At 46.7% G+C, this 25,656-nt stretch overlaps 1 protein-coding gene across 1 annotated transcript in view; it reads left to right on the top strand.

Annotated features, from left to right (window-relative positions):
- grm8a (glutamate receptor, metabotropic 8a) overlaps window positions 1–25,656 on the top strand; it is a gene marked incomplete at its 3' end in the record, with an annotated part of 401,396 nt that overhangs the window by 262,074 nt on the left and 113,666 nt on the right. Inside the window, exon 5 of the mRNA XM_080420982.1 lies at window positions 4,187–4,324. Within this exon, the coding sequence (XP_080277108.1) occupies window positions 4,187–4,324 (138 nt within the window). The remainder of the gene's footprint in view (window positions 1–4,186; window positions 4,325–25,656) is intronic.

Raw genomic sequence — 25,656 nt, 5'->3', positions numbered from 1 at the left:
TGGCGTTCTTTTTTTTCCATAGATTCCCCTGTCGTCATTTTTTAAACCCCCTCCGTTATCATAATGGGAGCGCGTGGGTTAGGGAGATTCGTCTATTATAACCAATGCAAAGTTGTTTTTTTCTCTACTGCTAGTCATTGTGGAGTCTCATGATAGTCAAACATGCGCTGAAATTTCCTGCTAGGCCACCGTTAATGGCGAACGATTTAACACTGGATGCTTGTTTCTTTCCAGAACCTGGCAACTCGTGTTGCCAGGTTCTGGAAACAAGCAACTTTGCAACTTTGCAACAACTTTGCATTGGTTATAATAGACGAATCTCCCTAACCCACGCGCTCCAATTATGACAACGGAGGGGGTTTAAAAAATGACGACAGGGGAATCTATGGAAAAAAAGAACGCCACTTTTCACGTCGATAGGTGAGTAACGAGACATCAAAGACAACACTTAATTTGTCCGGTATTCTCCTTTAAGTAGTCAGATGGGTGGGCCCCGTGCATTTTCAGAGCATGTTTGTTCTGGCCTTGATCAATGGAACTAACGTATCATACTTAAGTTCTTATTGATTGGTATCACTTTTTTTAAATATTAATGTTATATTATCATTCAAATGTGTTTTGCAAAAAAAAAAAAACATTCAACCTTTATTTAAGATTCTCGGAGAGATCATTGAGGGAGACCCTCAATTTAGCAAAATGATGTAATTACTAGTATGCAGTGACCATGGACAAAATCCTAAATATCAAATCATTATTCAACTGCTGCCCACCCGAGGGGGTTTCAACTGTCATTGTTTGATTTGAACTCATAGGGCGTTGTTATTTCTGCATCCTGCTCTCTGTCTGTCTCAGTTTTACCAACACCCAGATTGAATCAGCTGAGAGGCCTTCAATCAAGCTGTATGTCGGTGGACTGTAGAGTATCAGAGCATCAGTATATAAAAGCTGTGAAAGACATGAGGAGGGGGCTTTTTGGAGGATGGCGGGCTGAGGAGAGCAGAGAGGGACATGAGAACACAGGTGATGCAAGGCTGAGGCCTTGCTAAGATATAAAGATATGTTTCCATAACACGACTTTCACTTTAAACCACTCCCTGTCTATCGCAGCCACACTGCAGCTAAAATGAGAGAGAGGATCAAAGTGCATATAGGTCACTATGTCAGCTAGCGATAGCAATGAGTTTATTATTTAAATAATCTATCAGACTTTCTTACCTCAGCTCAGTCGACCTTCTCGTCTCAAAGTTCTCAGTTTTGGGTCATTGGCACATCAGGGTGAGTTGTATTAAGTCTCCTGGTTGGTCAGTACCTTTATATCAAACTATCATCACAAATAGCCTGGTTTTTCAGTGGTTCATACTAGGCTAGAAATCGAACCCAACACTGGATATGTGTGCAACGTTTCACTTGATGTTTCCCATTAAGAATTCTGAATCTCAACAAAGGCACTGGTGTCTGGTGTCAGTGCTGGCAGGGCATAACATCCTTTTGAGGGGCATAAGGCCAAACTGAGATGGCACGGCGGTCATGGCCATCGTGGCCTCTGTGAAATTCCTGGGTGTACACAGAGGCTGATACAGTGCAGAGATGCTGTGTGATCCAAGCTCTGATCCCTGCCGGTGGATCCCAGCAGGCATCACATTTGTTCCATTAAAGTCGGCCAGGAAGTCACTCACTTTCTCCTGTCTGAGAAACCTTGTCACATACAGCAGATGACTTCCTGGAGGGAGAAATGAGAGAGAAATAGAGGCAGGGAGATAGAGAGAGAATACAATATATAGATTGTTTGACATGACGGGCAGACAGCAGGAGGGCTCAGATTAGATAGACTGACCAGGAGTCACACTGTAACAGACAGAGATTAATGAACATGGACATGGACACACACACACACACACACACACACACACACACACACACACACACACACACACACACACACACACACACACACACACACACACACACACACACACACACACACACACACACACACACACACACACACACACACACACACACACACACCGCAGCAGGCACGCAGCATTCAACCACCAGTATCTGGGAGTGAAGCCGCATTTTTCCCCACACTGTTGCAAGACGAGTTTCGCTGTTGCCACATGGTTACCACGGCTACCGCTGCAGTACCATCTCTGCTGTCGTCTCCATAGAAACAAATGCATCGTTACTGGTGTAGGAGGGTGTGGTTTTTGATGACACAGCTGACATCTGTGAAGTTTCTGAAACATCCAGCCGTGATCAAACCCTGTAAAACATTGATTTGCTACCTTTTTTAAATATTTTTTTTATCTCTGGGACCCTGTGAGGGTCCATTTGGTTCCATGTATACACCCTCAGAGTTAGAGATCCGTAAGGGTCCATTTGGACCCCTTATGTTCCCAAGACCCGAGGTTAAGAACCAGTGTAAAAGAGACGAATTTCAAAGTGACTGTTTTTTTCCCAAGCTGTTAAACACAAAGTGAGAAGATAAGTATTTTTATTCCCCCCTTTCTCATTTTTTCTCTCCCTTGCTTTCTCGCTCCGTCCTCCACTTGTCTCTCCATCTTCTCCTCCTGCCAGCCAGCCTGCCTCTGGCAGCTGTTAGTGGTCCCTCGGGGTGGAGGAGAGATGTGTCTCTTTTTTCTTCAACCCCTCTTATGTTCTTAACTGGGACAAGCAGCCCTCGTTGCATTGTGGGGAGGGGGGTTTTGTTGCAAGTGTTTTGCTCTCAGATCTGCGATGCAGGGGAGGCAGACTGGAGCATGTGAGCTCCACAGGAACGTTGCATTTACATTTAGCTGTTTCTCTAATCCGCAGGGTTTTCCCCCAGACCCCCCTTTGAGGAGGAAGGTAGGGATTCAGTGCATTGCAAAAGCGCACCTGGGCAGTTATACATGTACATTGCGGCAGTTGAACCCTGGATTCATGGTTTACTGCAACACGACGACTGCATTCTTTGAGTCTGGCGCTCACTGGAAAAATATGATTTGTTTGGTATTGTTTTTTCATTGTGGTGCATTTGGTGCTCACAATCTTGGAACATCCAAATTCTAGAGGATCAAACGTATGGATATTAATTGCATAATGTATGCATAATCCATAGGATATTGAATACAAAACTAGGGCAGAGACAAACGTACTGCTTTTGTCTCCTTTAGGGATGTTATTTTTGGTGGATTTTTTTATACACATTTATACATTTATTCAGCAGAGATGATCTTTATTTATTTAAACAATGCCATGGGCCATGTGAACAGGCACTTTTACCCCGGCAGTGTTAGTGCCTTGCTCTTACGTATTGACCTATACCGGGATTAGAACCCCCACACCCTGATAGAACTACTGTCAGAGTGGGAACCAGGGAATTAAGGATGATCACATGGGCTCTGATCTAGAATCAATCAACTGGCTACCTGCGAGATTTAGAATAGTTTTTAAGATCGTACTGATTACCTTTAAAGCTTAGTCAGCGCTGGCTCCTGCTGTGAGGAAAACCTTATAATCCCCTAAGAGCTAGAGTGCTGCTTGAAGTCTTCGACCAGAGACTATCCCTTTCACCTTAAACTTCAGACTGTAATCACTTAACAGAAGTGACCCCCTTGACTTCAAAGCTACATGTCCGAGGCCATCAGGCAAGCCAAATTAGAAAGCCTTTTCTCCTTGACGAGGCCCTGCACATAGCCTTAGTTAACCGGGGCAATGTGAGGTGAGACTCTGATGTCTAGACAGGAATTGAAATCTGAAAAAGGAAGACCTCCAGACTTTGGAGTGATGCGACGTGGGAAATCAGCTAGGACGAACGGGTAAACTCTTCATCTTGACAGAGGCCCCTCAGAGCCACAGCTACAGCTTGACTTATTCTTACATCAAGAAGAACTGACACAGAAAAAAAAAAGACTGCTGACGTTGGGGTCCCCAGACTCTGGAGTGCCGTCAATGGAGAGGAGTCACAGCCAATCAGTAAAGCCCTTTCGTCAATCACGACAACTCGCATCCAATGACATCTTCTAACAGCTTACATCTGCACGAACCAGACGTCTTTCTCCACGGCATCCACACATCTTGTCAAAGTTCACGTTCTCACTAGACCTGAGAAGATCCTCTTCTCTTTTTGTATTACATTATAGTATGTTTACGTTGTGTACATTTTACACCATTTAATTCCCTTCTCTCCTCCTCTCCACAGCATTTGATCGCTACTTCCGCAGTCGTTCTCTGTCGAACAATAGGAGAAACGTTTGGTTCGCTGAGTTCTGGGAGGAGAACTTCAACTGTAAACTCGGGATGCACGGCAAGCGACCTGGCAGCCCGAAGAAATGTACAGGTAGGACGAATACACATTTAACTCCTTTATCCAAGAAATGGTAGGATGACTATACCTCCTCCGCCTTTAATTATTATTATTTTATCTGTATTTGTTTTTTAGTTTTTTTAAGGGAACTGCATCGCTGTAATGTAATTATAAAAGTGTCGTTTGCTCATAAAGACTGGTTCAAGACTCTGGATTTGAAGTTGATTCTATTTTCCTTCCAAGGAAATCCTGTTGGTCTAAAGTAGAAAATAAGCAGTAGAAATGTACAGAAAATACAAAAATACTGTACTGCAGTTGATCGTTATTACGGGGCCAGAGCTCAGCTCTGGACCTGTTTTAATGTTCCCCTCTTTTTTCTTCTGCCACTTTTGGCAGTTCTGGCTGAACCGTGCATACGCTTTTTACAAAACTTGGCCATATGGTAGATGGTCATGAAAAGAAATCAATCAAGAAATCAAGAAATAATTCTCACAATCTTTCGTCAAAAGGTGGCGCTATAGCAAAATGCCAACTTTGAACAGGTACTCAATGCCCTGTTTGACCTACAGCCATGAAACTTCAATATACATATGCGTCTACTCGTGATCAACAACTTTCACACTCTGACTTTTGACCTCTGACCTTTAGATCTCCCACCATTTTGAATTATATGAAAAACAGTTAAAACTCCTGGGATTTTTGAGTAATCTGCACGAAACGTTTTACACATGAACTTTGGACCTATGCCGACAAACAAGCAGCAAAGATTTTCCATAAGTGAAAAAATGAAGCTTTAATGAGCCAATGAATATTGCAGTTTTATGACAATTATTCATCTGCCCCTAACACATACATGCAGACTCACATTTCTTTGAAACTTTGCGGTAATGTTGAGGGTCATTCCAAATATCACTGAAACCAATCTTACTCCAATTGGTCAAAGGGGGGCGCTATAGCGATTTTTTGAAAATGCAAACTTTAAACAGGCAAAAGTCATGCCTCGTTTGGCCGACAGCCATTAAACCTGCTTACACATGTGCCTTGACTCATGAGGAACACATGTATCACGTTGACCAGTAAGCTCCGCCCTTAGATTGTCCGCAATTTTGAGCAGTTTGAAAAACACTTAAACCCAGGATTTTTCAGCTATTTGCGTGAAACTGTATCATCTGAGTGATCTCCTTTTTCACAGGTTCTTCTCTGTTGGTCCAATGGCTTCTCCCTTAAACGTGTGCCTCACAACCTGAAGGTTGCCAGTTCAAGCCTCACTTGATGCAGACTCATTTAAGTTGAATTGCAAAAAACATGACTGTATCAATGAAAACATGTGCAAACGGTAAAGATAACATGAAATGCTTATTTGAGAGTATGTTTTTTCAATGTATGACGTACTTCATTGTGAAAATAGCCGATCTACAATCTCACAACTTTTCAGATAGCAACGTTTTGTGAGCTTGTAGATCGGCTGCTTTCACTGGTTTCGGTTTCGAGGAGACATACAATTTCTCTATTAGTAAATGGTTTGTGAACGAGTGATCTTAGTGTTAGTGTTAGTGTTAAAGTGTTAGTGTTAGTGTGAACTATTTTTTCACTGGTTCTGATCTGTTGGTCCAATGGCGTCTCGCTTCAGCATCAGTCTCTGGATCGCAGGGTCGCCGGTTCAAGCATCACCTCTTGCTGGATACTTTTCAATTGTATCGCACAAAACATGACTGTATCAATTAATGCATGTGCAACTGTTAAAGGTAACATGAAATGCTTCTTGGAGAGAGTATGTTTTTACAATGTATGACAAACTTCATTGTGAAAATAGCCGATCTACAATCTCACAACTTTTCAGATTCGTTTTGTGAGCTTGTAGATCGGCTGCTTTCACTGGTTTCGGTTTCGAGGAGACATACAATTTCTCTATTGGTAAATGGTTTGTGAACGAGTGATCTTAGTGTTAGTGAAACAGGGGCTTGGTTCATGACAGAAGGCAAAAGTTTATGATCTTCAACAGACAACTTCAGCCTGGATGAAGCTATAGCACTACAGGTAGTGTCTCAGCCTGTGAGTCTGAAGGTTGAGAGTTTGATTCCTGTCAATGGCAATAGGTTGAGCTGTCTGTTTCGCTCACTTTGTCTGTCTATCTGGCTCTGGTAGGTGGGTCATTCCACTTTACAATTGCATCGTACAAAACATGACTGCATCAAATAATGCATGTGCAATTTTTTAAGATAACATGAAATGCTTATTTGAGAGTATGTTTTTACAATGTGTGACATACTTCATTGTGAAAATAGCCGATCTACAATCAAACAACATCTTGTAGATTGGCTACTTTCACTAGTTCGTTCTAAGGAGACAAAAAAATCTTTATTGCTAAATGGTTTGTGAACCAGTGATCTAGAGTAGTTCGGGACACAGAGGCTTGGTTCATAATGGACGGAAATAATTATAGATGTCAACAGATACTCTCAGGGAGGCCATATATCTAGCTCAATGAGAAGAGAGGCAGCCTGTGAGTCCGTAGGTCACTAGTTCGATCCCTGTCCCCGACAATGTATTGAAGTGATCATGATTTGGCTTTCACATAGTGTTTCTTGAGGATAGACTTAGGCGTTGTTTTACTGAGGTTAGTGTTAGTGAGGGTTTAAAATGCTCATTTGTTAATTTTATGGTATAAGTCTAATTATAATACTACAATTCATTTGTGTCGTCTAGATGAAATACAAAAATATTTTCATGTGAAATCAACTGGTTGCATTGCATCCATGTTGATAAAAGGTAGTACTTTAGTCAATTAGAACACTACAATCTAATATTTAATTCAGACAATGTGAAACCACATGTTGCTTTTCACTTGGTAGGCCTACAGTAAGTAGCTCAACAAGTTCATGACCCAGTTCAAGTCCTGGGTAATGTGGAATAGAAATCTCAATGCCTACTCAGGCATTGTGTTGTGTGGATTAGAAACACATGATTGAAGAAATGTTTCCATTCTCTTTATAGTTGCCACAATTCACTCTCTATTGTTTTCTCTTTCTCTCTCTTTCTGCCATGTCCTTTGCTGTGTCTGTCCCATGTATGGATCCACTCCAGTGTTGTCCTGTACTCAGCCAAATGATAGAAACTAGCCCTAAATGTAGAAACAGAGCTAGCCCTAAATGTATGTGGTCCTCAAATTGGGTTGAGGGATCTTCAGAGTTCCTTGAAGGTGGTCCAAATGGACCATTACAAGTCTGTAACTCTAAGAGTGTAGAAATAGAACCAAATGGACCAGTAAACTATGAATAAATGCAGTGTTGATGTATTCTTCATGTACTTGACACTGCATTTTTGTTGAATCTCACCACATTTGCATATTTCACAGAATACATTGTAGGTCAGAGAGAATGTAACATTGTTTCTGTGATTATTTTAAAATGTGAATGTATTAGGTCATTATATTATGATACTTTATATTAAGTGATGGTCTCTGTCATGGGGCAACCCGTGCCCTATACATACAGATACTTGGGTTAAGAGCATTGCACGCGCACACGCCACACAGCTGCGTCTGATTCTTAATCAAGACCACCGGCCGGTTTGGAAGCAACTATTGGAAGTGTGGCAGATAGGTCCTAACCAAATGTCAATACTATAATGTCAATACTGTTGAATGCATTCACAAATTCACAAGTAATACACACAAACTTTACAGGGATAAAACATTCAATTTATTGTGTAACATGTGTTAAAAGGAGTTGCTCATTGTTTGTCACCTGTAACTCCTCTGCAGTACTGACACTGTGGGTTGAACTGCCAAACAGAGCATTGACCAAACCATGTAGATTAAGTAGGGGAGGTCCCAGTGGAAGGTGACATGTACTGTAGAGGAGGAGGGGTGTTTCACAATGTGTATGGCAAAGTATTCTATGGTATTCAGAAATGAATTCAAACACAAAATGGTGCTATTTATGTGTTGGGTTATTCATGATATATTTGTCAGCTGGTAGATAAGCTATTTTTGAAGGTTAATTGCTTCCTCTGCTGTGGTAGGATCCTCTCCTATAAAAAGGAGACTGCAGATTCAGAGCTTCAGTTATGCTCGGGCGGGCAGAGAGCTAAGAGCCCAGTCAGAGTTGCCAGGGCCCCAGTGGTGTGTTCTAGATTGTTTTGGAGGGTATAGTATAACAATTCCCCCCCAGTTCCCTGACACACACGACACGCACACGTGTATAATTAATGTGAAAGGATTGCACACACTCCGTGCGTGTTTCCGCCCCACACAAACTCACCCAGGCCCACTCAGGCCCAGATTCACAGTAACAATGAGTACACTTACAATATGCTTTGTAGTATTATTTTTGTTATTCAAATACGTCTGCACTGTATAAAGCTACACTGACTTTGGTGGAGGAGAAGTGGGAAAAATAAAAACCACAAGAGCATTTCTAACTGTTTTTGGAGTCTCGAGCTCAAGTCAACTTTACAGTCTCAATTTGATGTTTTTTTCCCCCATTTTCTTTAGTAGCTGTGCTTTCTCATTACTATAGTCAAATAAGGCTTAGAATGCTATGCCATATATTGATTGAATACTTTACAAGCAGTTTGTCAAAACAGGAAAGTACAGTTCAATATAGGCCTGCTAAGAGGATTTTAAATCCAAGAAAGGTCTTTTGTACTGAATTCATAGAAAATGAGATAGATTCCTGACTGGGAATTGAACCTGGGCTGTGGTGACGATCTTTTCTTATGTAGGTGTATTCATTCTGTAGGAAATGTTGATACATTGTACAACTATGTGGTATGTTCTTCTGCCAACATATAAAGTGTAGCATTTTATATTTATATAACATTTTAAAGAATGAAAACATTCAATAATCATTGATTTTATTGATTACAAAAATATTACAATTAAAATATAACATAAATGTCATTTCACAAACAATATGTAACTACAAAATAAACAACATTATGAAGAAGACAGATTAAACAAAGCGATGAGGCAGAAGACAATCATTTTGTAATTTGTTGTTCTTTTTGTACTATGTTGCATGAGGGGCATCTGTTGGTCTTGTTGAGTTGGAAGTTGTCATTGTATTTATTGCAAAGACTGCATTGTATTTTCATTGTTATGTCGCAAGCTGTGATTTGGGTGATTATAGTACTGCTCAGTGAGGAGTATGGATAGGTGTGATGTATGATGAACCTTCTTGAATTTCTTGTATTTCTGATCCCCATAGATTTCCATCTTGAACTGGGTTCTCAGCATGGATTCTGCAACAGCCTCTTTCTGCTGCTTGATGCTCTCAATCCTTGTCTGGATAGCAAAGCAAATGGCAATAAAATAATAATAGTCACTATAGTACAGGAGTGGGCAACTTTGATGAACCATCCAAACCATGTAATGGATTACACTACCTACCAATTACAAACATCACTTTGTAAATCAGTAGAACAAACAATTAAAAAGCCCATTATCATGATTACAACAACAGACAATAAATGCTTCATCATTGAGCAAACTCACCCTGGTCATCCAATGCTCTCCTACTGGTGGTATCTGTGGAAGATGGCTTTAAATGTTTGGTGAAGCCATGTGTCAAGGACCCAAATGACCCACAATGCAAAGCAAGTTAGTTGCCCTTAGCAAAGCCTGAACAAATAAGCAATCCATGCTGTATGATAATTTACCATAGGCCTATATGAGGTCCAATTCTGTCTATCCAATAGCTCTAGCTCAGTCAATACACTGTCTACCTGCCAGTCTGAAGGTCTCTGGTTCAAACCCCAAATTAACCATTGCATTGCACACAACATGATCATTTCAATTAATGCATGTGCAATTGTTGAAGATAACATGAAATGCTTATTTGAGAGTATGTTTTTTCAATGTATGACATACTTCATTGTGAAAATAGCCGATCTACAATATACTAATGCAATTTTGAGCAGTTTGAAAAACACTTAAACCCAGGATTTTTCAGCTATTTGCCTGAAATGGTATCATATGTCTGACCTCCGTTTTCACTTGTTCAGGTCTGTTGGTCCAATGGCTTCCTGCTTAAGTGTATGCCTCACAACCTCAAGGTCGCCAGGTCAAGCCTCACTTGGTACAGACTTCATTTAAAGTGCATTGCAAACAACAAGACTGTATCAATGAGTACATGTGCAATTGTTAAAGATAACATGAAATGCTTATTTGAGGGTTTTTTTTCTTCAATGTATCACATTCTTCATTGTGAAAATAGCCAATCTACAATCTCACAACTTTTCAGATAGCAACGTGTTTCTGAGCTTGTAGATCAGCTACTTTCACCAGTTTCAGCCAGGGGCTTGGTTCATGACAGAAGGCAAAAATGTATGATCTTCAACAGACAACTTCAGCCTGGACGAAGCTGTAGCACTACAGGTCGTGTCTCAGCCTGTGAGTCCGAAGGTCGAGCGTTCGATTCCTGTCAATAGCAATAGGTTGAGGTGTCCATGTGTGAGGTTCTTAACCTGGGATTGCCCCCCTGCGTCCTATGTATGTCCACCTCAGCTGGGTCGAGCTTAAAAGTAATTTCACCTGTTGGAATAATTTGCTTTGTCTCAATTTCAATCTATTCCATTTCCATGTCTTATTGTGCTATTATTGCACTTTGCTTTTTGTCTGTCTGTCTGTCTGTCTCTCTGTCTCTCTGTGTCTGTCTCTGTCTCTCACTCTGTGTCTGTCTGTCTCTCTGTGTCTGTCTGTCTCTGTGTCTGTCTGTGTCTGTCTGTGTCTGTGTCTCTGTCTCTCTGTGTCTGTCTCTCTGTGTCTGTCTCTCTGTGTCTGTCTCTCTGTCTGTCTGTCTGTCTGTCTGTCTGTCTGTCTGTCTGTCTGTCTGTCTCTCTGTCTCTCTCTGTCTCTCTGTCTGTGTCTCTGTCTCTCTGTCTCTCTGTCTGTCTGTCTGTCTGTCTCTCTGTCTGTGTCTCTGTCTCTCTCTGTCTCTCTGTCTGTGTCTCTGTCTCTCTGTGTCTGTCTCTCTGTCTGTGTCTCTGTCTCTCTCTGTCTCTCTGTCTGTGTCTCTGTCTCTCTCTGTCTCTCTGTGTCTGTCTCTCTGTCTGTCTGTCTGTCTGTCTCTGTCTCTCTGTCTGTGTCTCTGTCTCTCTCTGTCTCTCTGTCTGTGTCTCTGTCTCTCTGTCTTTCTGTCTCTCTGTCTCTCTGTCTCTCTGTCTCTCTGTCTGTGTCTCTGTCTCTCTGTCTGTGTCTCTGTCTCTCTGTGTCTGTCTCTCTGTCTGTGTCTCTGTGTCTCTGTCTCTCTGTCTGTCTGTGTCTCTGTCTCTCTGTGTCTGTCTGCCTGCCTGCCTGCCTTTTTTTCTCTCAAGTTGAGTGTTCTATGCTTCTATGGCTTATTCTGCAAATTACTTATAGTTTCTTCTTTCTTTTTTCTCTCTGCAAAACCTGGCCCCGTGTTATCGCTGCTTGCAGCTATATTTCTACTTGGTGTTACAGTAAAATCCTTAAAGTTATTTTATCCATTTGTCACTCTGAGAGTGTACAAATTCTCAGAGTTACGTTAAACCTGGAGTTCAACTTTCATGTCCTACCCGGGATTCGAACCAGAGTCCCCCGTGTGAGAGACCAGAATTATGTTATATTCAAGGTGGATTCCCCACTTGGCCATGCAAGGGAGATGTACTAGTTATATCGTATTAACATATGATGTATATTCTTTGGTTCCAAAAGTGGCTGTATCAGTCTCCTGGTGAAAGGCTTAAGAAGTGAATAGATCCGGTTTCAAGGTTTTCAGTCAGGTATCATTTTATTTCCACCCAACAGGCAACTGCCAGGTGGGTCTGATTTTAGCAGCGCACCGCATCACATACAAGCATGTCATTTTATACTGTATACCTTCTGTCAACAAAAGGAGGAGCTAGGTGGTTTAAACCCAGCCCCCAATCCCTGTAGGCCTATCACACATCGAATACATGATACTGGGGGTCGTGGCCGAGCCCCCGCAACACTCTATTGAAATACATTTACATGTCTTTACAGTGTACCAATTTTGTCTTGTTTCTATTTATCAAACTTTACTTTTGCACAAAAGCTGGTTTAGTAATCCTTGTTCAACATCTCTTAAGCTTTATAATAAGCCCACACACTATATACTTTCATGATTGCAAACAGCAGTTTAAGAATACAATGAGTCAAATAAAACCCAGCAGTCACTCTAAGACTGAACACGTCCCTTAACTGATGTTTCTCTTTGTTTACAACACAGGTCATAGTTATCAAGACTTTACTCATTTTAACTACATACTGCAGACCTAAAAGAGAAGAATAATTAGTGGGTAAACATTTTAGCTGTTTTACTCAGTCATCTTAACCTGGCTTTCATCACTACACATTTGCTGTCTGCGGCTAAAGCCCAGGAAGGAACAATGGGATTATAATTAGTTCAATTTAAGACAAAATAATGGCTCTGTTGGTTCAAACTCAAGACAGGGGTGTCCTCTCCTGGACTCCAGGGGGGCAGGCTTCAAACAGTATGTATACAATAGGACAATAGGCTTCTTTCCTGTAGGTAAACACAAGCTTCTTTTGTCAATCAATGGCCGGAACTCTGGGAGTGTTTTGGAATGCAAATTGTTGATCGCATTACAGCCTGCCAAAACAGATGGAGAACACCCCCAACCAACATTTAAATTCATTAATGTGTCTTTACTTCAAGCAAGTTCTTCTTTCTTATATCCTTACTTATATTTAAATACCATGCTTATGTTTGAAAGGATACCTCACATACTCTATGATACAAATTGGTTAAAATATCATTTTATTCACTAAAATAACAGTTTTTAGATTGCTTTAACACTCAGCATTTAATTGGAGTTAATTGGTTCCACTCCAACACTGCCAGTTTTAATATTCTATGAGGTAATTCATTATATTCACCTGGTGACCCAGGTCTAAATTACTCCCTGAATAGACAGCGAAAATGAGAACAAGCAGTAAGCTGGGGTATAATTGGTTGGTGTACATGAGTACCATTAAATTACTTATTAGATGATACAGGCTGACCTGCTCCAGGCAACTAGAGACACACAGTCTGCCTTCTCAACAGCTGGGAGAGAAACGGAGTAATTGGTGAGCGTGCAGGTAAATAAGGTTATTTAAAGGGTGCGTGTGTGTGTGTGTGTGTGTGTGTGTGTGTGTGGGTGTGGGTGTGGGGGTGGGGGTGGGGGTGTGGGTGTGGGTGTGGGTGTGTGGGTGTGGGTGTGGGTGTGTGTGTGTGTGTTTGTGTGTGCCTGCCTGTGTACTAGCAGCAGTTCTTCAGCAGCTGTGTATGCATTTTTATACACAGACCTGTCACAGAATGTAACAAATCACACAGTAACAGTCAGCGATTTCACTTGACATGTTTGTGTGTGTGTGGGCATTTATTTCACTCTCCATCCTGTTGGTGTTTTTCCGGACTGGAGAAAGGGTGTTGTCTGGCTCAGGACGCTGTCTGCTCCGGATTCACTCTGGGTCATGTAGTAGAACCTGAGCAGACGTCCGTCTAGGAAATACGTGTGACCTGGCCATGAGAAATGTTGTCTATAACATTGGTTCTCAACCTGTGGGCTTGGATAGAGTCATAGGCTGCGGGTGAGCCTGACAATTGGGAAGGCTAGGAGATCTGGCTTTAGTTTATTTTCGTTTTTTGGTGTTAGGGTTAGGGTTATGTTATTTAATTCTTATTTTTGCCAGATTTTAGAACTAAATAATGCTTAGCACATATATTATATACAATTTTCACAATTCCCAGAATTTCCCAGCATAACATTTGGGAAGGCTTAGCCTACCCTAGCCTTCATTACCCGCCGCCTATGGATAGAGTTATATATAATAGAGAGGTATGGACCACTCCCAGGTTCTTGGCAGTTTGAGCAGGAGTCACCAGGGTGTCGTCGATGGTGTTTATAAAGCAGAAACCGATATGAACGTTATGCCATCAATATTCATGACTCACAACGTGTTTTGTTGGACACAAGCATGCAACAATGCTAGAAAGGAAGAACTGTCAATCACAGCGACTACTGGCCGATCACAGCGGGTCTCCCTAGAAAAGCGGTGGGATCCCCAAGCACGCGTCATTGCACAGCCAGGAGGGAGAAGAGGAGGCTTGGAGCATTGGCCCAGATGTTGTAGGGATGAGAGGGACAGACGCCCAGTGTTAGCTGATCTAAATGTGCGGGAAGAGGTTTAGGGGCTGGATCATGTCCTGGACAGGTATGGCTCTGATGGCCTTGTACATTTGTTGTCATCTCCTGTGTTTTGCATTGGATGTGGACAGCAACCAGAAACCAGTGAAAGGAGCACATAAAGGGGGGACACATGTACATTTAGGGAGGTTGAAGACCAGTTTGTGCTGCAGCATTCTGGATCAGTTGTAGGGGTTTGAGAGAGCATGCCAGCAGACCAGCAAGGAGGGATTTGCAGTAGTCAAGCCTGGAGATGACTGAGACTTGGATAAGGAGACTGGGCAGACTCCTTGGTGAGGAAGGGTCGGACGCTCTGGATGCTGTGAAGTACCTATACATAGGCTTGAGTCATCGCTGCAACGTATGCCTTGAAGGACAGCTGGCTGTCCAGGACCACTCCTATTCCGGGGGGGCGAAGATTTGACAACAGTAGCCGATCTACAAGCTCAAAATTTATAGTGGAGGAAAAGTGGAAACTCCTGGGGGACTATAGGGTTTAAGTGGTTAACTATTGTCTCATATCAGCATATGAGCACGCAATGTTTTCCTGCTTGCGGGATTCATACCAGAGTGAAACAGAGAAGCATAATACGTATAAAGTGGGGGTGTATGATTTTGGAGACATCTGTTTGGGTTTGGCCCCTCTGCCAAATGAAGAGTGCTTAAAATAGCAATGGATGAGCACACAAACTCAACGGCCGTTAGTCCTAGACCAAGTAGGCAGTGGTGGAAAGTATTTAAGTACATGCGTGTACCCCAAGTACTGTACTGTACTCCACTAACATTTTTCGAAAACTATTCTCTACAGATATACATTCAGAAAACTTGTGAATGGGCCATTTTGTGCAATGAGTACTTTTACTTTTGGTACTTTAGGTTTATCATGATGCCAATACTTTTATTTTACTTAAGTACATTTTGAATACCGGTCTTTTACTTGTAATGAGTATTTCTACATTGTGGGGAAAACAATGGGAGTACTTCTTCCACCACTGCAAGCAGGTGGACGACAACGCGTATCCTGGTCCTCTCCGACCCCCACAATGCAGTGTGCTGCTCATTTGCAGACCTCTCCTCGCACACCAGCACACGACAAGTGCCCAAAATACCAAACACACACCCATTAGGCAGTGAGAAACACACCACTTAGCCTCCGGAAATTGTCAGTTCAGCCATTTGCTGCACCTCACACCAATCCACCTGCCCCAAATTTGGGCCAGAGTGATGTGTGAATGTACCATAATAGTGTGTGTGTGTGTGTGTGTGTGTGTGTGTGTGTGTGTGTGTGTGTGTGTGTGTGTGTGTGTGTGTGTGTGTGTGTGTGTGTGTGTGTGTGTGTGTGTGTGTGTGTGTGTGTATGTGTGTATTCCCCTGCTGATGATGGCATTAGTTCAGATAATTAGCTTTGTAAGTACTGTGACTCCCATTGACCAGCTATTACCGGCAACTGCCTCTGGTGTGTGTGTGTGTGTGTGTGTGTGTGTGTGTGTGTGTGTGTGTGTGTGTGTGTGTCTGTGTGTGTGTGTGTGTGTGTGTGTGTGTGTGTGTGGCCTGTCTGTCTGGGTCCCTGTAGTGGCAAGTCAGACTTCATTAATTCCGTGTGGCCGCGGTCGCGACCTCTGCATCATCAACACGGAAACCAATCAGCAACCTGCTGTTGAAGGCTCCCGTGGAGTGTGTGTGTGTGTGTGTGTGTGTGTGTGTGTGTGTGTGTGTGTGTGTGTGTGTGTGTGTGTGTGCGTGTGCGTGAGCTTGAAAAGAGGGTGAAAACTTGTGCTGCAAATGAAGGGTTTCTTGTCTAATTCTCCGTAACATACTCACTATGGGATATCAGCGCCCCCTGGCGTGATGCAGAGCTACATACCATAAACTCCCGGGCCATTCATTGGCTGAGAAGGGTATGTCACGTGTCCGGTAAACCGGAAGAGGTATAAAACCTCTTGCGTGACGTGGCTCATCCTCTTTCGCTTCTCTGCATGGCAGATGCTACAGCTACAAGACATACCTCAAAGACCGAAACTTAACAAACTTTGTGAATTAGACCGAAACCAGCTTTAGCCCACTCGGGTGGTACTTGTACTAACCCACGGGTTTTCCTCTACTGCAAAAAAAAAAAAAAGTTTTATTATTCTTTCCGCTCCCGCGGCTCTCTTATCTTTTCTTTCTATCCTGAAAACAAGTTTTCCTCCTTTTGCTTTCCTCGTGTTTAGCCGGCCGGCTAAAGGCTAATAGGTTAGCTCCATGGAGGCTCCACGTTCATGCGGTCTGACGCCACGGTGCCGCTTGCTGATCGCCGCGGACGACCCTCACGGGTTTTGCATCTCCTGCCTCGGACGACGGCATGCCTTCGAGGCGAGGCACTTCCGTGGTGCACCGGGAGGTTGCGACGACTGCGCCCGGTTCTCCAAGCGTCGCCTCGATCGCCGCCTAGACAGGGCCGACGAACTGGCCCCAGGCGGCAGCGCCGTAGCGGATCCAGCCCGCATGGACACCGGCCCAGGTAACGTGGATGGTGGCGTCCACCACGTGCGCCCTCACCCCACAATGGGCCCCCCAGCTGCGGGCGGTCCCAGCAGCAACCGCTCGCAGCAACACCAGAGTGCGCCGTCGCAGCAGCTCCAGTCTGCTACACCCTCCGTGCCGCGCAGCACTCCACCGGCTGCCGCCGCTGTGCCCGGGGGAACCACCCGGGTGCAGCTAGCTAGCGGCGCTTCATCCCCCTCTTCCCAGCCGCTCTCTCCGAGGCCGCAGCAGGTGTACCGTGACAGCGGGGCGTCGCCTTCGTTCAGCGACGTCTCCGTCGACGACAGCACCCACAGCATGGACGAGGGGGCGGAGGAGGGTGAGATACAGTCGTTCCAGGGGGCTACCGGAGCAGCCGCCTCCAGCCCTCGTCAGGACGACGACCTCGGGGCTTCTGGCGGTCAGCTGGGGCCCAGCTGGCCGGACGCCCAGGAGCTGGAATCCGATCCCGCAAGGCGCGAGGAGCCGGTCTCGGCTATCATCGACAGAGCCTTGCTCAGATGTGAGCTCGTTCGCCCGATGGAGGAGCGCGCATCCTCCACCGGGCAAGATGACGAGTACCAGGGCTTGGCTCCCCAGGATCAGCGCGCGCAGAGGTCCAGGAAAGTCCCGGCCGCGCTGGGCTTCGCCAACGCCCTCATGTCCACCTGGGAGGTCCATTCCGAGCCGCATCGGCTGGGTTTCCCCCTCGAGGTGGTGGACGCGCCGAAGTTGGGGCTCATCGCCTGTCCCCCCATGGACCCCGTCCTGGCCCAGGGCATCATGGACCAGCGTCATCCAGTGGCCCTTACTCCCGAACCGCACTTCACCATCGCCAAGGAAAAGGCGCTTTCCGTGGCGGTGAAGAAGGCGTACAAGTCGGCAGCGCTGGCGGCGCGCGCGCTGAACATGGTCGTCATTCTCCAGGGCTCGACAGCTAAGCGGCTAGCCGAGCTAAGAGAGGCGTGGGGCGAGGACGCTGAAGAGCTGGAGGCCCTTCAACAACTGACCATTAAGGTCACTCGTCACGCCACAGCCTGGGTGGGGAAGTCCATGGCGGACAGCGCGGCGATTGAGAGGGCTCGTTGGCTCGATCTGGCCATCTTCCGACACGAGGTGGTGGACGCAAAGAAAAGCGTCATGGCGCTCCCGTTGAAGCCAGACAACCTCTTCGCTGGAGCGTCGGATTTCCTCCGAGTCTCCACCGACTCACGGAAGGCCCAGAGGGAAGCCGCGGCGGGGGTTTTGGAGCCAGCCCCTCCTCCATCTGCGAAACCCCGCAACGAGAGGCCCGCGGGCAGAGGACGTCCCTCCTCCTCTCGCCGAGGGTCCAACACTTCCCGCTCCTCTTCAGCCCAGGCGAGCTCGCGGGAGAGACCGCAGAGCAACGCGGGCAATCGTGGCAGAGCTTCCCCCCGCCAGCCACCCGCCTCTACCAACACAAACACCGTAAGCTCCAGCCGGCCTCCACGTCGCAACACAGGAGGGAAGCCTCGTGGCGGGCGGGGTAAGTGACATTGTCTCGCCGGTGCACAGACCGGCTCAGCCCGCTGTTCCGCCGTTCGTGTTGGGGAAGAGGACCGTGGCTTTTCAGGCCTCGTTGGACAGAGTCGAGGACGGCTCCACGAGTGCCAAGAAACTTTGTTGTGTTCAGAGTGTGGACGATTTATGTGTGCAGAATGTGGACGTTTTAGTTGTGCAGCGCAATGTTTCAGTGAAAAGTGCCCTGTATGTACCTCCTTTTTCTCTGCTAAAGAAAATAAATGTACCGAATGTTACAAACAGTCTCGTTCTTTCACATGGCATAGGGCCTTGGAGCAGAGGGGTCCCCGTCTCGCGGGCCCCTCTGTTCCAGCGCCCTCACTGTATGGGCCAACAAGGCCTGGAGCCCCCGATTTCCGGGGCTCCAGGTATTGCTGGGGGTCCCCATGTGCATGCATTAAATCTATGTCGTCTTCCCATAAGCCCAAAGTGCCTGGGGCCCCCGATTTCCGGGGCTCCAGACACTGCTGGGATACCCTCTGTAAATGCATTAAATCAATACCATCATTCCATGAGCCCACAAGGCCGGGAACACCCGAACCCCGGTGTTCCAGGCATTGTTCGGACAACATCTGTGCATGTTTTGGGTCATATGAAGGTAATCGGAAAGGTATTAAACAAACCGACGCCGCCTTTGTCCACAAGAGGGCGCCAAAGCGCCAGTGGAACAGGGTCACGTCGGTTTTGCCTTTCGCCTCACAGGCTTCCGTCTCACGGGGTGCAGCGAAACGCCACTGTGGACCGGAAGTCTTTGAGTCAGACAGAGCGGGCCTCTGTCTCCGCCATTTTGGAGGGACAGATGCCCCCTCTCTCGCAACGCGTCACGATGGGCGGGCCACGTTCGCTTGTAACGGGCGACAACGCATCCCTTACGGGGAGGAGGGTTTTGTCGCCTCACAGGCTTCCGTCTCCCAGGTTGCAGCAGCACGTCACTGTGAACCGGAAGTACTTGGCTCAGAAAAGGCGGACCTCGGTCTCCGCCATCTTGGAGGGACACTTGCCCCCTTTTCCACACCGCCTCTCGAATTACAGGCCACGTTCGCCATTTCCGAGCGACAAAACATCCCCTACGGGGAGGAAGGTTTTGTCGACGCTACGTGCGGAGCCTTTGGGCTCCGACGGGAGGGCGACGGCCAAGGTAGGCTTAGTTCGGGCGGCCCCGTTTGTCCGGGTGACAGCGCCGTCGGTTTCCATGGAAACAGGCAGCCGGCGCGGGCGGACAAACCGGATGTTGACGTCAGGCAGATCGTCAATGCCTCTGCTGCCTCGAGCGGTCACCTCAGGGTTAGCACCGCCGGCGGCAGTAGCAGCAGCGTCACTGCTCCCCATGGCAACCGTCCCCATAGCGACGCTCCCACTCTCCGAGCGGCCGATGACGTCACCGGCCAATCCACTCGCTCGGTGTGTGGAGGAATGGAAGATTTGCAAGCCAAATCCTTGGGTATTACGCACAATACAGAAGGGTTACAGGTTACAATTTTCCAGAAAACCCCCAATGACAGACAAAGTGTTGTTTTCCAAGGCCACAGGTCCAGCGGCCAGTACTCTGAGGGAGGAGGTTGCCTCCCTTTTGAGCAAAGGCGCTGTCACGGAATTACTTCCGAACCAGAACCGACTGGGTTTCTATTCGAAATATTTTCTGGTGGCAAAGAAGGGGGGGGGTGCGACCCATTCTGAACCTGAAGGGTCTCAACAAATACCTCACGGTTTTCCATTTTCGAATGCTGACAACCGCTGCGCTTTTACGCACCGTGCGTCTTGGGGACTGGTGGACAAGTATCGATCTCAAGGATGCTTATTTTCACATTCCAATCTACCCACCGCACAGGAGGTTCCTGCGCTTCGGGTTCGAGGGCAGGGTGTACGAGTACAATGTCCTCCCGTTTGGAATGTCTCTCAGCCCCAGGGTGTTCGTGAAATGCACGGACGCAGCCGTGGCTCCACTGAGGAGGCAGGGGATCCGGTTGTCCACTTACATAGACGACTGGCTCCTGGCGGCGGGCTCGAGAGAGGAGGTGATGCGACACACGCGCGTGGCAGTCGCTCACCTGACGTCCCTAGGTTTCATGATCAACGCCAAAAAGAGCGTACTGGTTCCGTCTCAGCGGACCACCTTCTTAGGGATCCTGCTGGACTCGAACACGCTCATGGCGCGCCTATCCCAGGACAGGGTAGACAGCTTTTTGGCGTGTGTGAGATCTTTCCACGTGGGGCGTCCAGTCAGTTACAGACTGTGCATGCGGGCGGCGGGTCTCATGGCCTCAGCCATACACCTGGTCCGCCTAGGCAGACTCTACATGAGACCTTTCCAGCGGTGGATGTTGGCGCTAGGGATCCCATCCACTATGGGTTCGCGGAAAGTGGTGGTGCCTCCACGGTGCGTGGAGGCTCTCAGACCATGGTCACAGGCGCCCTTTCTGACCGAGGGGGTCAGTGTGGGGGTTGTGACGTCACGGATGGTTATCACCACGGACGCCAGCCTGACGGGATGGGGTGCCGTCCACGAAGGCCGCTCGGCCAGAGGGGTGTGGTACTCCAGTCTACGGGAGGCTCACATCAACTATCTGGAACTAATGGCGTTTTTTCTCGCCCTCAAACATTTCGAGGCTCACATCCGCGGTTGTCACGTCGCTATCAGGACGGACAACACCACGACCATGTGCTATATCAACAGGCAGGGGGGCTTGCGCTCCCAAGTGTTGGACAGCCTGGCGTGCAGACTGACGCGTTGGTGCGATTCGCATCTCGCGTCGATTCGAGCTTCACATGTGCCGGGTCTCCTGAACAGCGTAGCGGACTTACTGTCCAGGGGCGAACCCCGGTACGAGGACTGGTCCCTCAAGCCGTCGGTGGCGGACCTGATCTGGGCCAGGTTTGGCCGGGCGCAGATCGATTTGTTTGCCTCCGAGGAGAACGCGAAGTGTTCTCGCTTTTTCTCGGTGAGGGTGGGGGACCGTTCACTGGGCATGGACGCACTAGCCCACGACTGGCCGGACGAACTGCTGTATGCGTTCCCACCACTGGACCTGATCCCCTCAACACTGGAGAGGGTGAGACTTCAGGGTCGGTCAGTGCTGCTAGTGGCTCCGGCATGGGGCGTATGGAGGTCGGAGATAACACCTCTCCTCTACGCCGAGCCTTGGCCCCTCCCGCTGTACAGGGACCTACTACGGCAGGGAGGGGTCGACATCTTCCACGAGAGGCCTCAGGACCTAGACCTGTGGGTTTGGCCCGTGAGAGGCAGACCTTGACTTCGTATGGCCTGCCCCCTGACGTGGTGGCCACCATCCAGGGGGCAAGGGCCCTTTCCACGAGACGACAGGTGGAACCTGTTCGTGGCATGGTGTCTGAGTCAGTCACCGCCGGTTGAGGCCTTTCGGGCCCCAGTACGCAGCATCCTCATGTTCCTACAGGAAAAATTGAGGCAGGGTCTGGCTTTCTCGACGATTAAGGTGTATCAGGCGGCCATTTCCGCGTGTCACGAGAGTTTCGATGGCATGACGGTTGGCCAACACCCGATGGTGCGTGGGTTCATGAACGGCGCCAGGCGGGCCAGGCCGGTCTCTAGGGCTCTGTTCCCGGCTTGGGACCTGACGGTGGTGCTGGGGGCGCTTTGCCTCCCACCGTTCGAGCCTTTGGAGTCCGCGGATCTGAGGATCGTCAGCCTCAAAACGGTTCTTTTGGTTGACCTGACTACAGCCAAACGGGTCAGCGACATACATGCGCTCTCAGTGAGTTCGGAGTGTATGAGGTTCGTGGGTGACGACAGCAGGGTTTTGCTTAAGTCAAACTTGGCGTTTGTCCCCAAGAACGGGGTGGTCACCCAGACGCCAGTTGAGCTGGTAGCTTTTCATCCGCCGTCTTTCGCTTCAGCGGAGGATAGGCGGTAGACGGTGGCCGGCCGGTCGTCGTCGCAGCTGTTTGTCTCCTTCGGCCCGGGTGATCAGAGGAAGGCAGTGGCTAAGGCGACGCTTTCTAGATGGATTTTGGATGCCATTAGGCTGGCCTACGTCAGTGGTGGCGTTCCAGTTCCAGAAGGACTGAAGGCTCATTCTACTAGGGGCGTGGCTGCTTCCTGGGCCCTCTCCAGGGGGGTTTCGGTCCAGGAAGTGTGTGCGGCCGCAAACTGGTCGTCACCTTCAACGTTTGCGGCTTTCTATAGCCTAGACGTGGCAGCAGCGTCAGTGGCGCATGCTGTCCTAGGGGTGGCGGCTGTCTCTAGTTAGAATGGGGGGAGCTAGGCTGGTTTTGTTTTTAACCTGCCTTTTTTCTCTTCCCTATCTTCCTTCTCTTGAAGTCCCCTCGGGACCACCTGTGGTAGGTCTCCAGGGGAGGGGGGCCCTGTTTCCTTGTTTCACTTAGGGAACGGTGTTGTGTCCCCTACCTTCCTTCTCTTAAGTCCCCTCGGGACCACCTGTAGTAGGTTCCCAGGGGAGGAGGGCCCTGTTTCCTTGTTTTCACTTAGGGGACAGACTTGTGTCTGTCCATTAGTTGAATAAGGCAGACTTGGTCTGTCAGGGTCCTTTTATTAACATCATATACCGCACCCTGGCCCGGAGGGCTGGGGCGCCCGTGAGGCCGAAGGTCACGTCCAGGGGGACGGGGCCTTATGGCTAGGGGGCGTGCGGACCTGAGATTCGGTATGGCTATAAGCCCCAGGGGGGTTTATGTATCCCATAGTGAGTATGTTACGGAGAATTAGACAAGAAACTCAGGGTTACGGATGTAACCCCGGTTTCTTTAGAATTCGGAGTAACATACTCACCTAACACCCCTGTTTGTGTGCATCTGCATGCAGGAAGCGTGTTAAAGAGGATGAGCCACGTCACGCAAGAGGTTTTATACCTCTTCCGGTTTACCGGACACGTGACATACCCTTCTCAGCCAATGAATGGCCCGGGAGTTTATGGTATGTAGCTCTGCATCACGCCAGGGGGCGCTGATATCCCATAGTGAGTATGTTACTCCGAATTCTAAAGAAACCGGGGTTACATCCGTAACCCTGAGTTATATATGATAGACTAAACTAGCAATTAAAGGTAGGGTAAGTTAAAACATTTTGTTGAAAAGTTCAAGCTCTATATTCTGATAGTAATCATTGCTATAGAGTGTTTGTTCAGTAACAGGGGTCTCCACGTTTCTCCAACTTTTTAATGGAGCATAGAATATTAACACATTGATACATGTCATCAATAAATACAAGTGGAATGTAATATCTATCTCCACTTGTAGTTTCAAAAATGTATATGGATGATATTCAGGCAGCAGAGGTAGGTGGCACAGCGTGGAAACGGGGTGAACTCATTGTACCAGAGCTCAATTTGATGCTGTTAACGACTCTCACTAATCGATAATGGCTAATGAGCAAATTACCATCACATTTGCATTTTTGTCATGAGGATGGACAATAACGGATGCTATTATTGGAGATAACTAAAGTGCCAATGCCATCTCTTCCACCATAACTTGAAAGTTATGGTGCCTGGGACAGGAAAGTGAAATATCAGCATTAACAGTGTCTTCATGGCCTCATCCCTAAACGAGTGATTCTCAAACGGTGTGCCATGATACAAGTCCAGGTGTGCCTTGGGATGTTGTGACAGCCACACATAATTATTGCAATATATACAACTATACAAAAAGTTATGTATTATAGGCAAATTCTATACCTTAAAAATGTCAATGTGATTAATATTTTGTTTTATTATTTTTATACATGAAAAGAAAATAGCCAATCTACAAGCTTACAACACAAGTATGACATAAGAGCAAAGCATATGTGTACATGTTAACACACACAGGCGGCAGTGGCTCAGGAGATATCGAGCGGCCACTTGGGAATCGGAATGTTCCCGGTTCAATTCCGGGCTACCCCTGTGTTACTGTCGAAGTGTCTTTGAGCAAGACACTGAACCCTTAACCGCTCCCAATGGGCAGGTTGGTGATTTGCATGGTTTCCTCCGCCATTGGTGTGTGAATGTGTGTGTGTGTGAATGTAATGCACATTGTGAATCACTTTGGATAAAGGCGCTGCACCGGTAAAGTGGGTGTAATATAGCACAGTCATGCTCTACATTGCGTTCAATAAGGAGTTGTCTCCTGTCCGGGGACAAGTCCCCAGGCACAAGACAGAGTGACTTGGTCAAGTCCTTTGTGCTGTTAGATATCAAGCTCTATAACCAAGACCCCATGCAGCATAATTATTCTGTCCAGTTCTTGGATTGCTGACTCATGCTTCACTCTGGCACATTTGCACATGGACTACTGCGAAGCACCATAACAGATGCCTGCTTAGGATTAACTTACTGTGTGAATAAATTGTATGCTCATTGCCATTGGTTGACTGTACTATCCATACACACACTGTGTTGGCTGACCGACACTGTACATAATTCGCGATTTTCAAAAAAGCGTAAAGCGTTTATTTTATTTTTATTTTTTTTACTGTCCCGAGAACAAACCGAAACTGTGACCAACAGGCAGAGGTTTAAATAGAACCGTGAGCTAACTGAACCATTGCATGCCTAGTTGGTAATATTCCATTGCTTTTTAAATGTAATACACAGTAAGTATTGAACTGAAGCCAAAAATAATATCGCAAATCAAATCACAATTGCAGTATCGGTCCTAAAAATCCCAATTCGGTATTTTCTCAAAATCGTTCATTGTATTCCCTATTTTCGTTTTCCTCGAGCTGCGCCCCAGGCCAGTGTAATAGCTGGATGGGGGGCACACTATACATTCTGAACCTATGAACCTATAATCATGGATGATGGATTCATGTTCTTTTTACTGGTGATAGATTGTACATTGTACTTATGCCTATATGTATTTATCGTTTAACCATTACACTAACGCCAGTCCAAGTGCAGAAGGCTAGGTCAGGTCAGACTGTAATCCTTTTCATTTAAAAAAACAAATCTCTCTTATATTTGTACTTTTACTTTTAATTTTAATCTTAGTTGTATCGCCCTACTTTAGCCTTTATCTAACCTGTATTCCATACTTAGGGCTGTGCTACTACAACTCCTGGGTTTCTTCATGGGGATCGATAAAGGTTTGTGTAAATATAAAGGTCTACATTGTACAGATGCAGAAGAAATGTGTTTTGGGAAACTTGGACAAAGTTACAAGTTTACTCTTTA

Source organism: Gymnoscopelus braueri, assembly GCF_963280865.1.
Source record: "Gymnoscopelus braueri genome assembly, chromosome: 23".
NCBI classification, from domain to species: domain Eukaryota; kingdom Metazoa; phylum Chordata; class Actinopteri; order Myctophiformes; family Myctophidae; genus Gymnoscopelus; species Gymnoscopelus braueri.
This window is presented reverse-complemented; position numbering and strand designations above follow the sequence as displayed.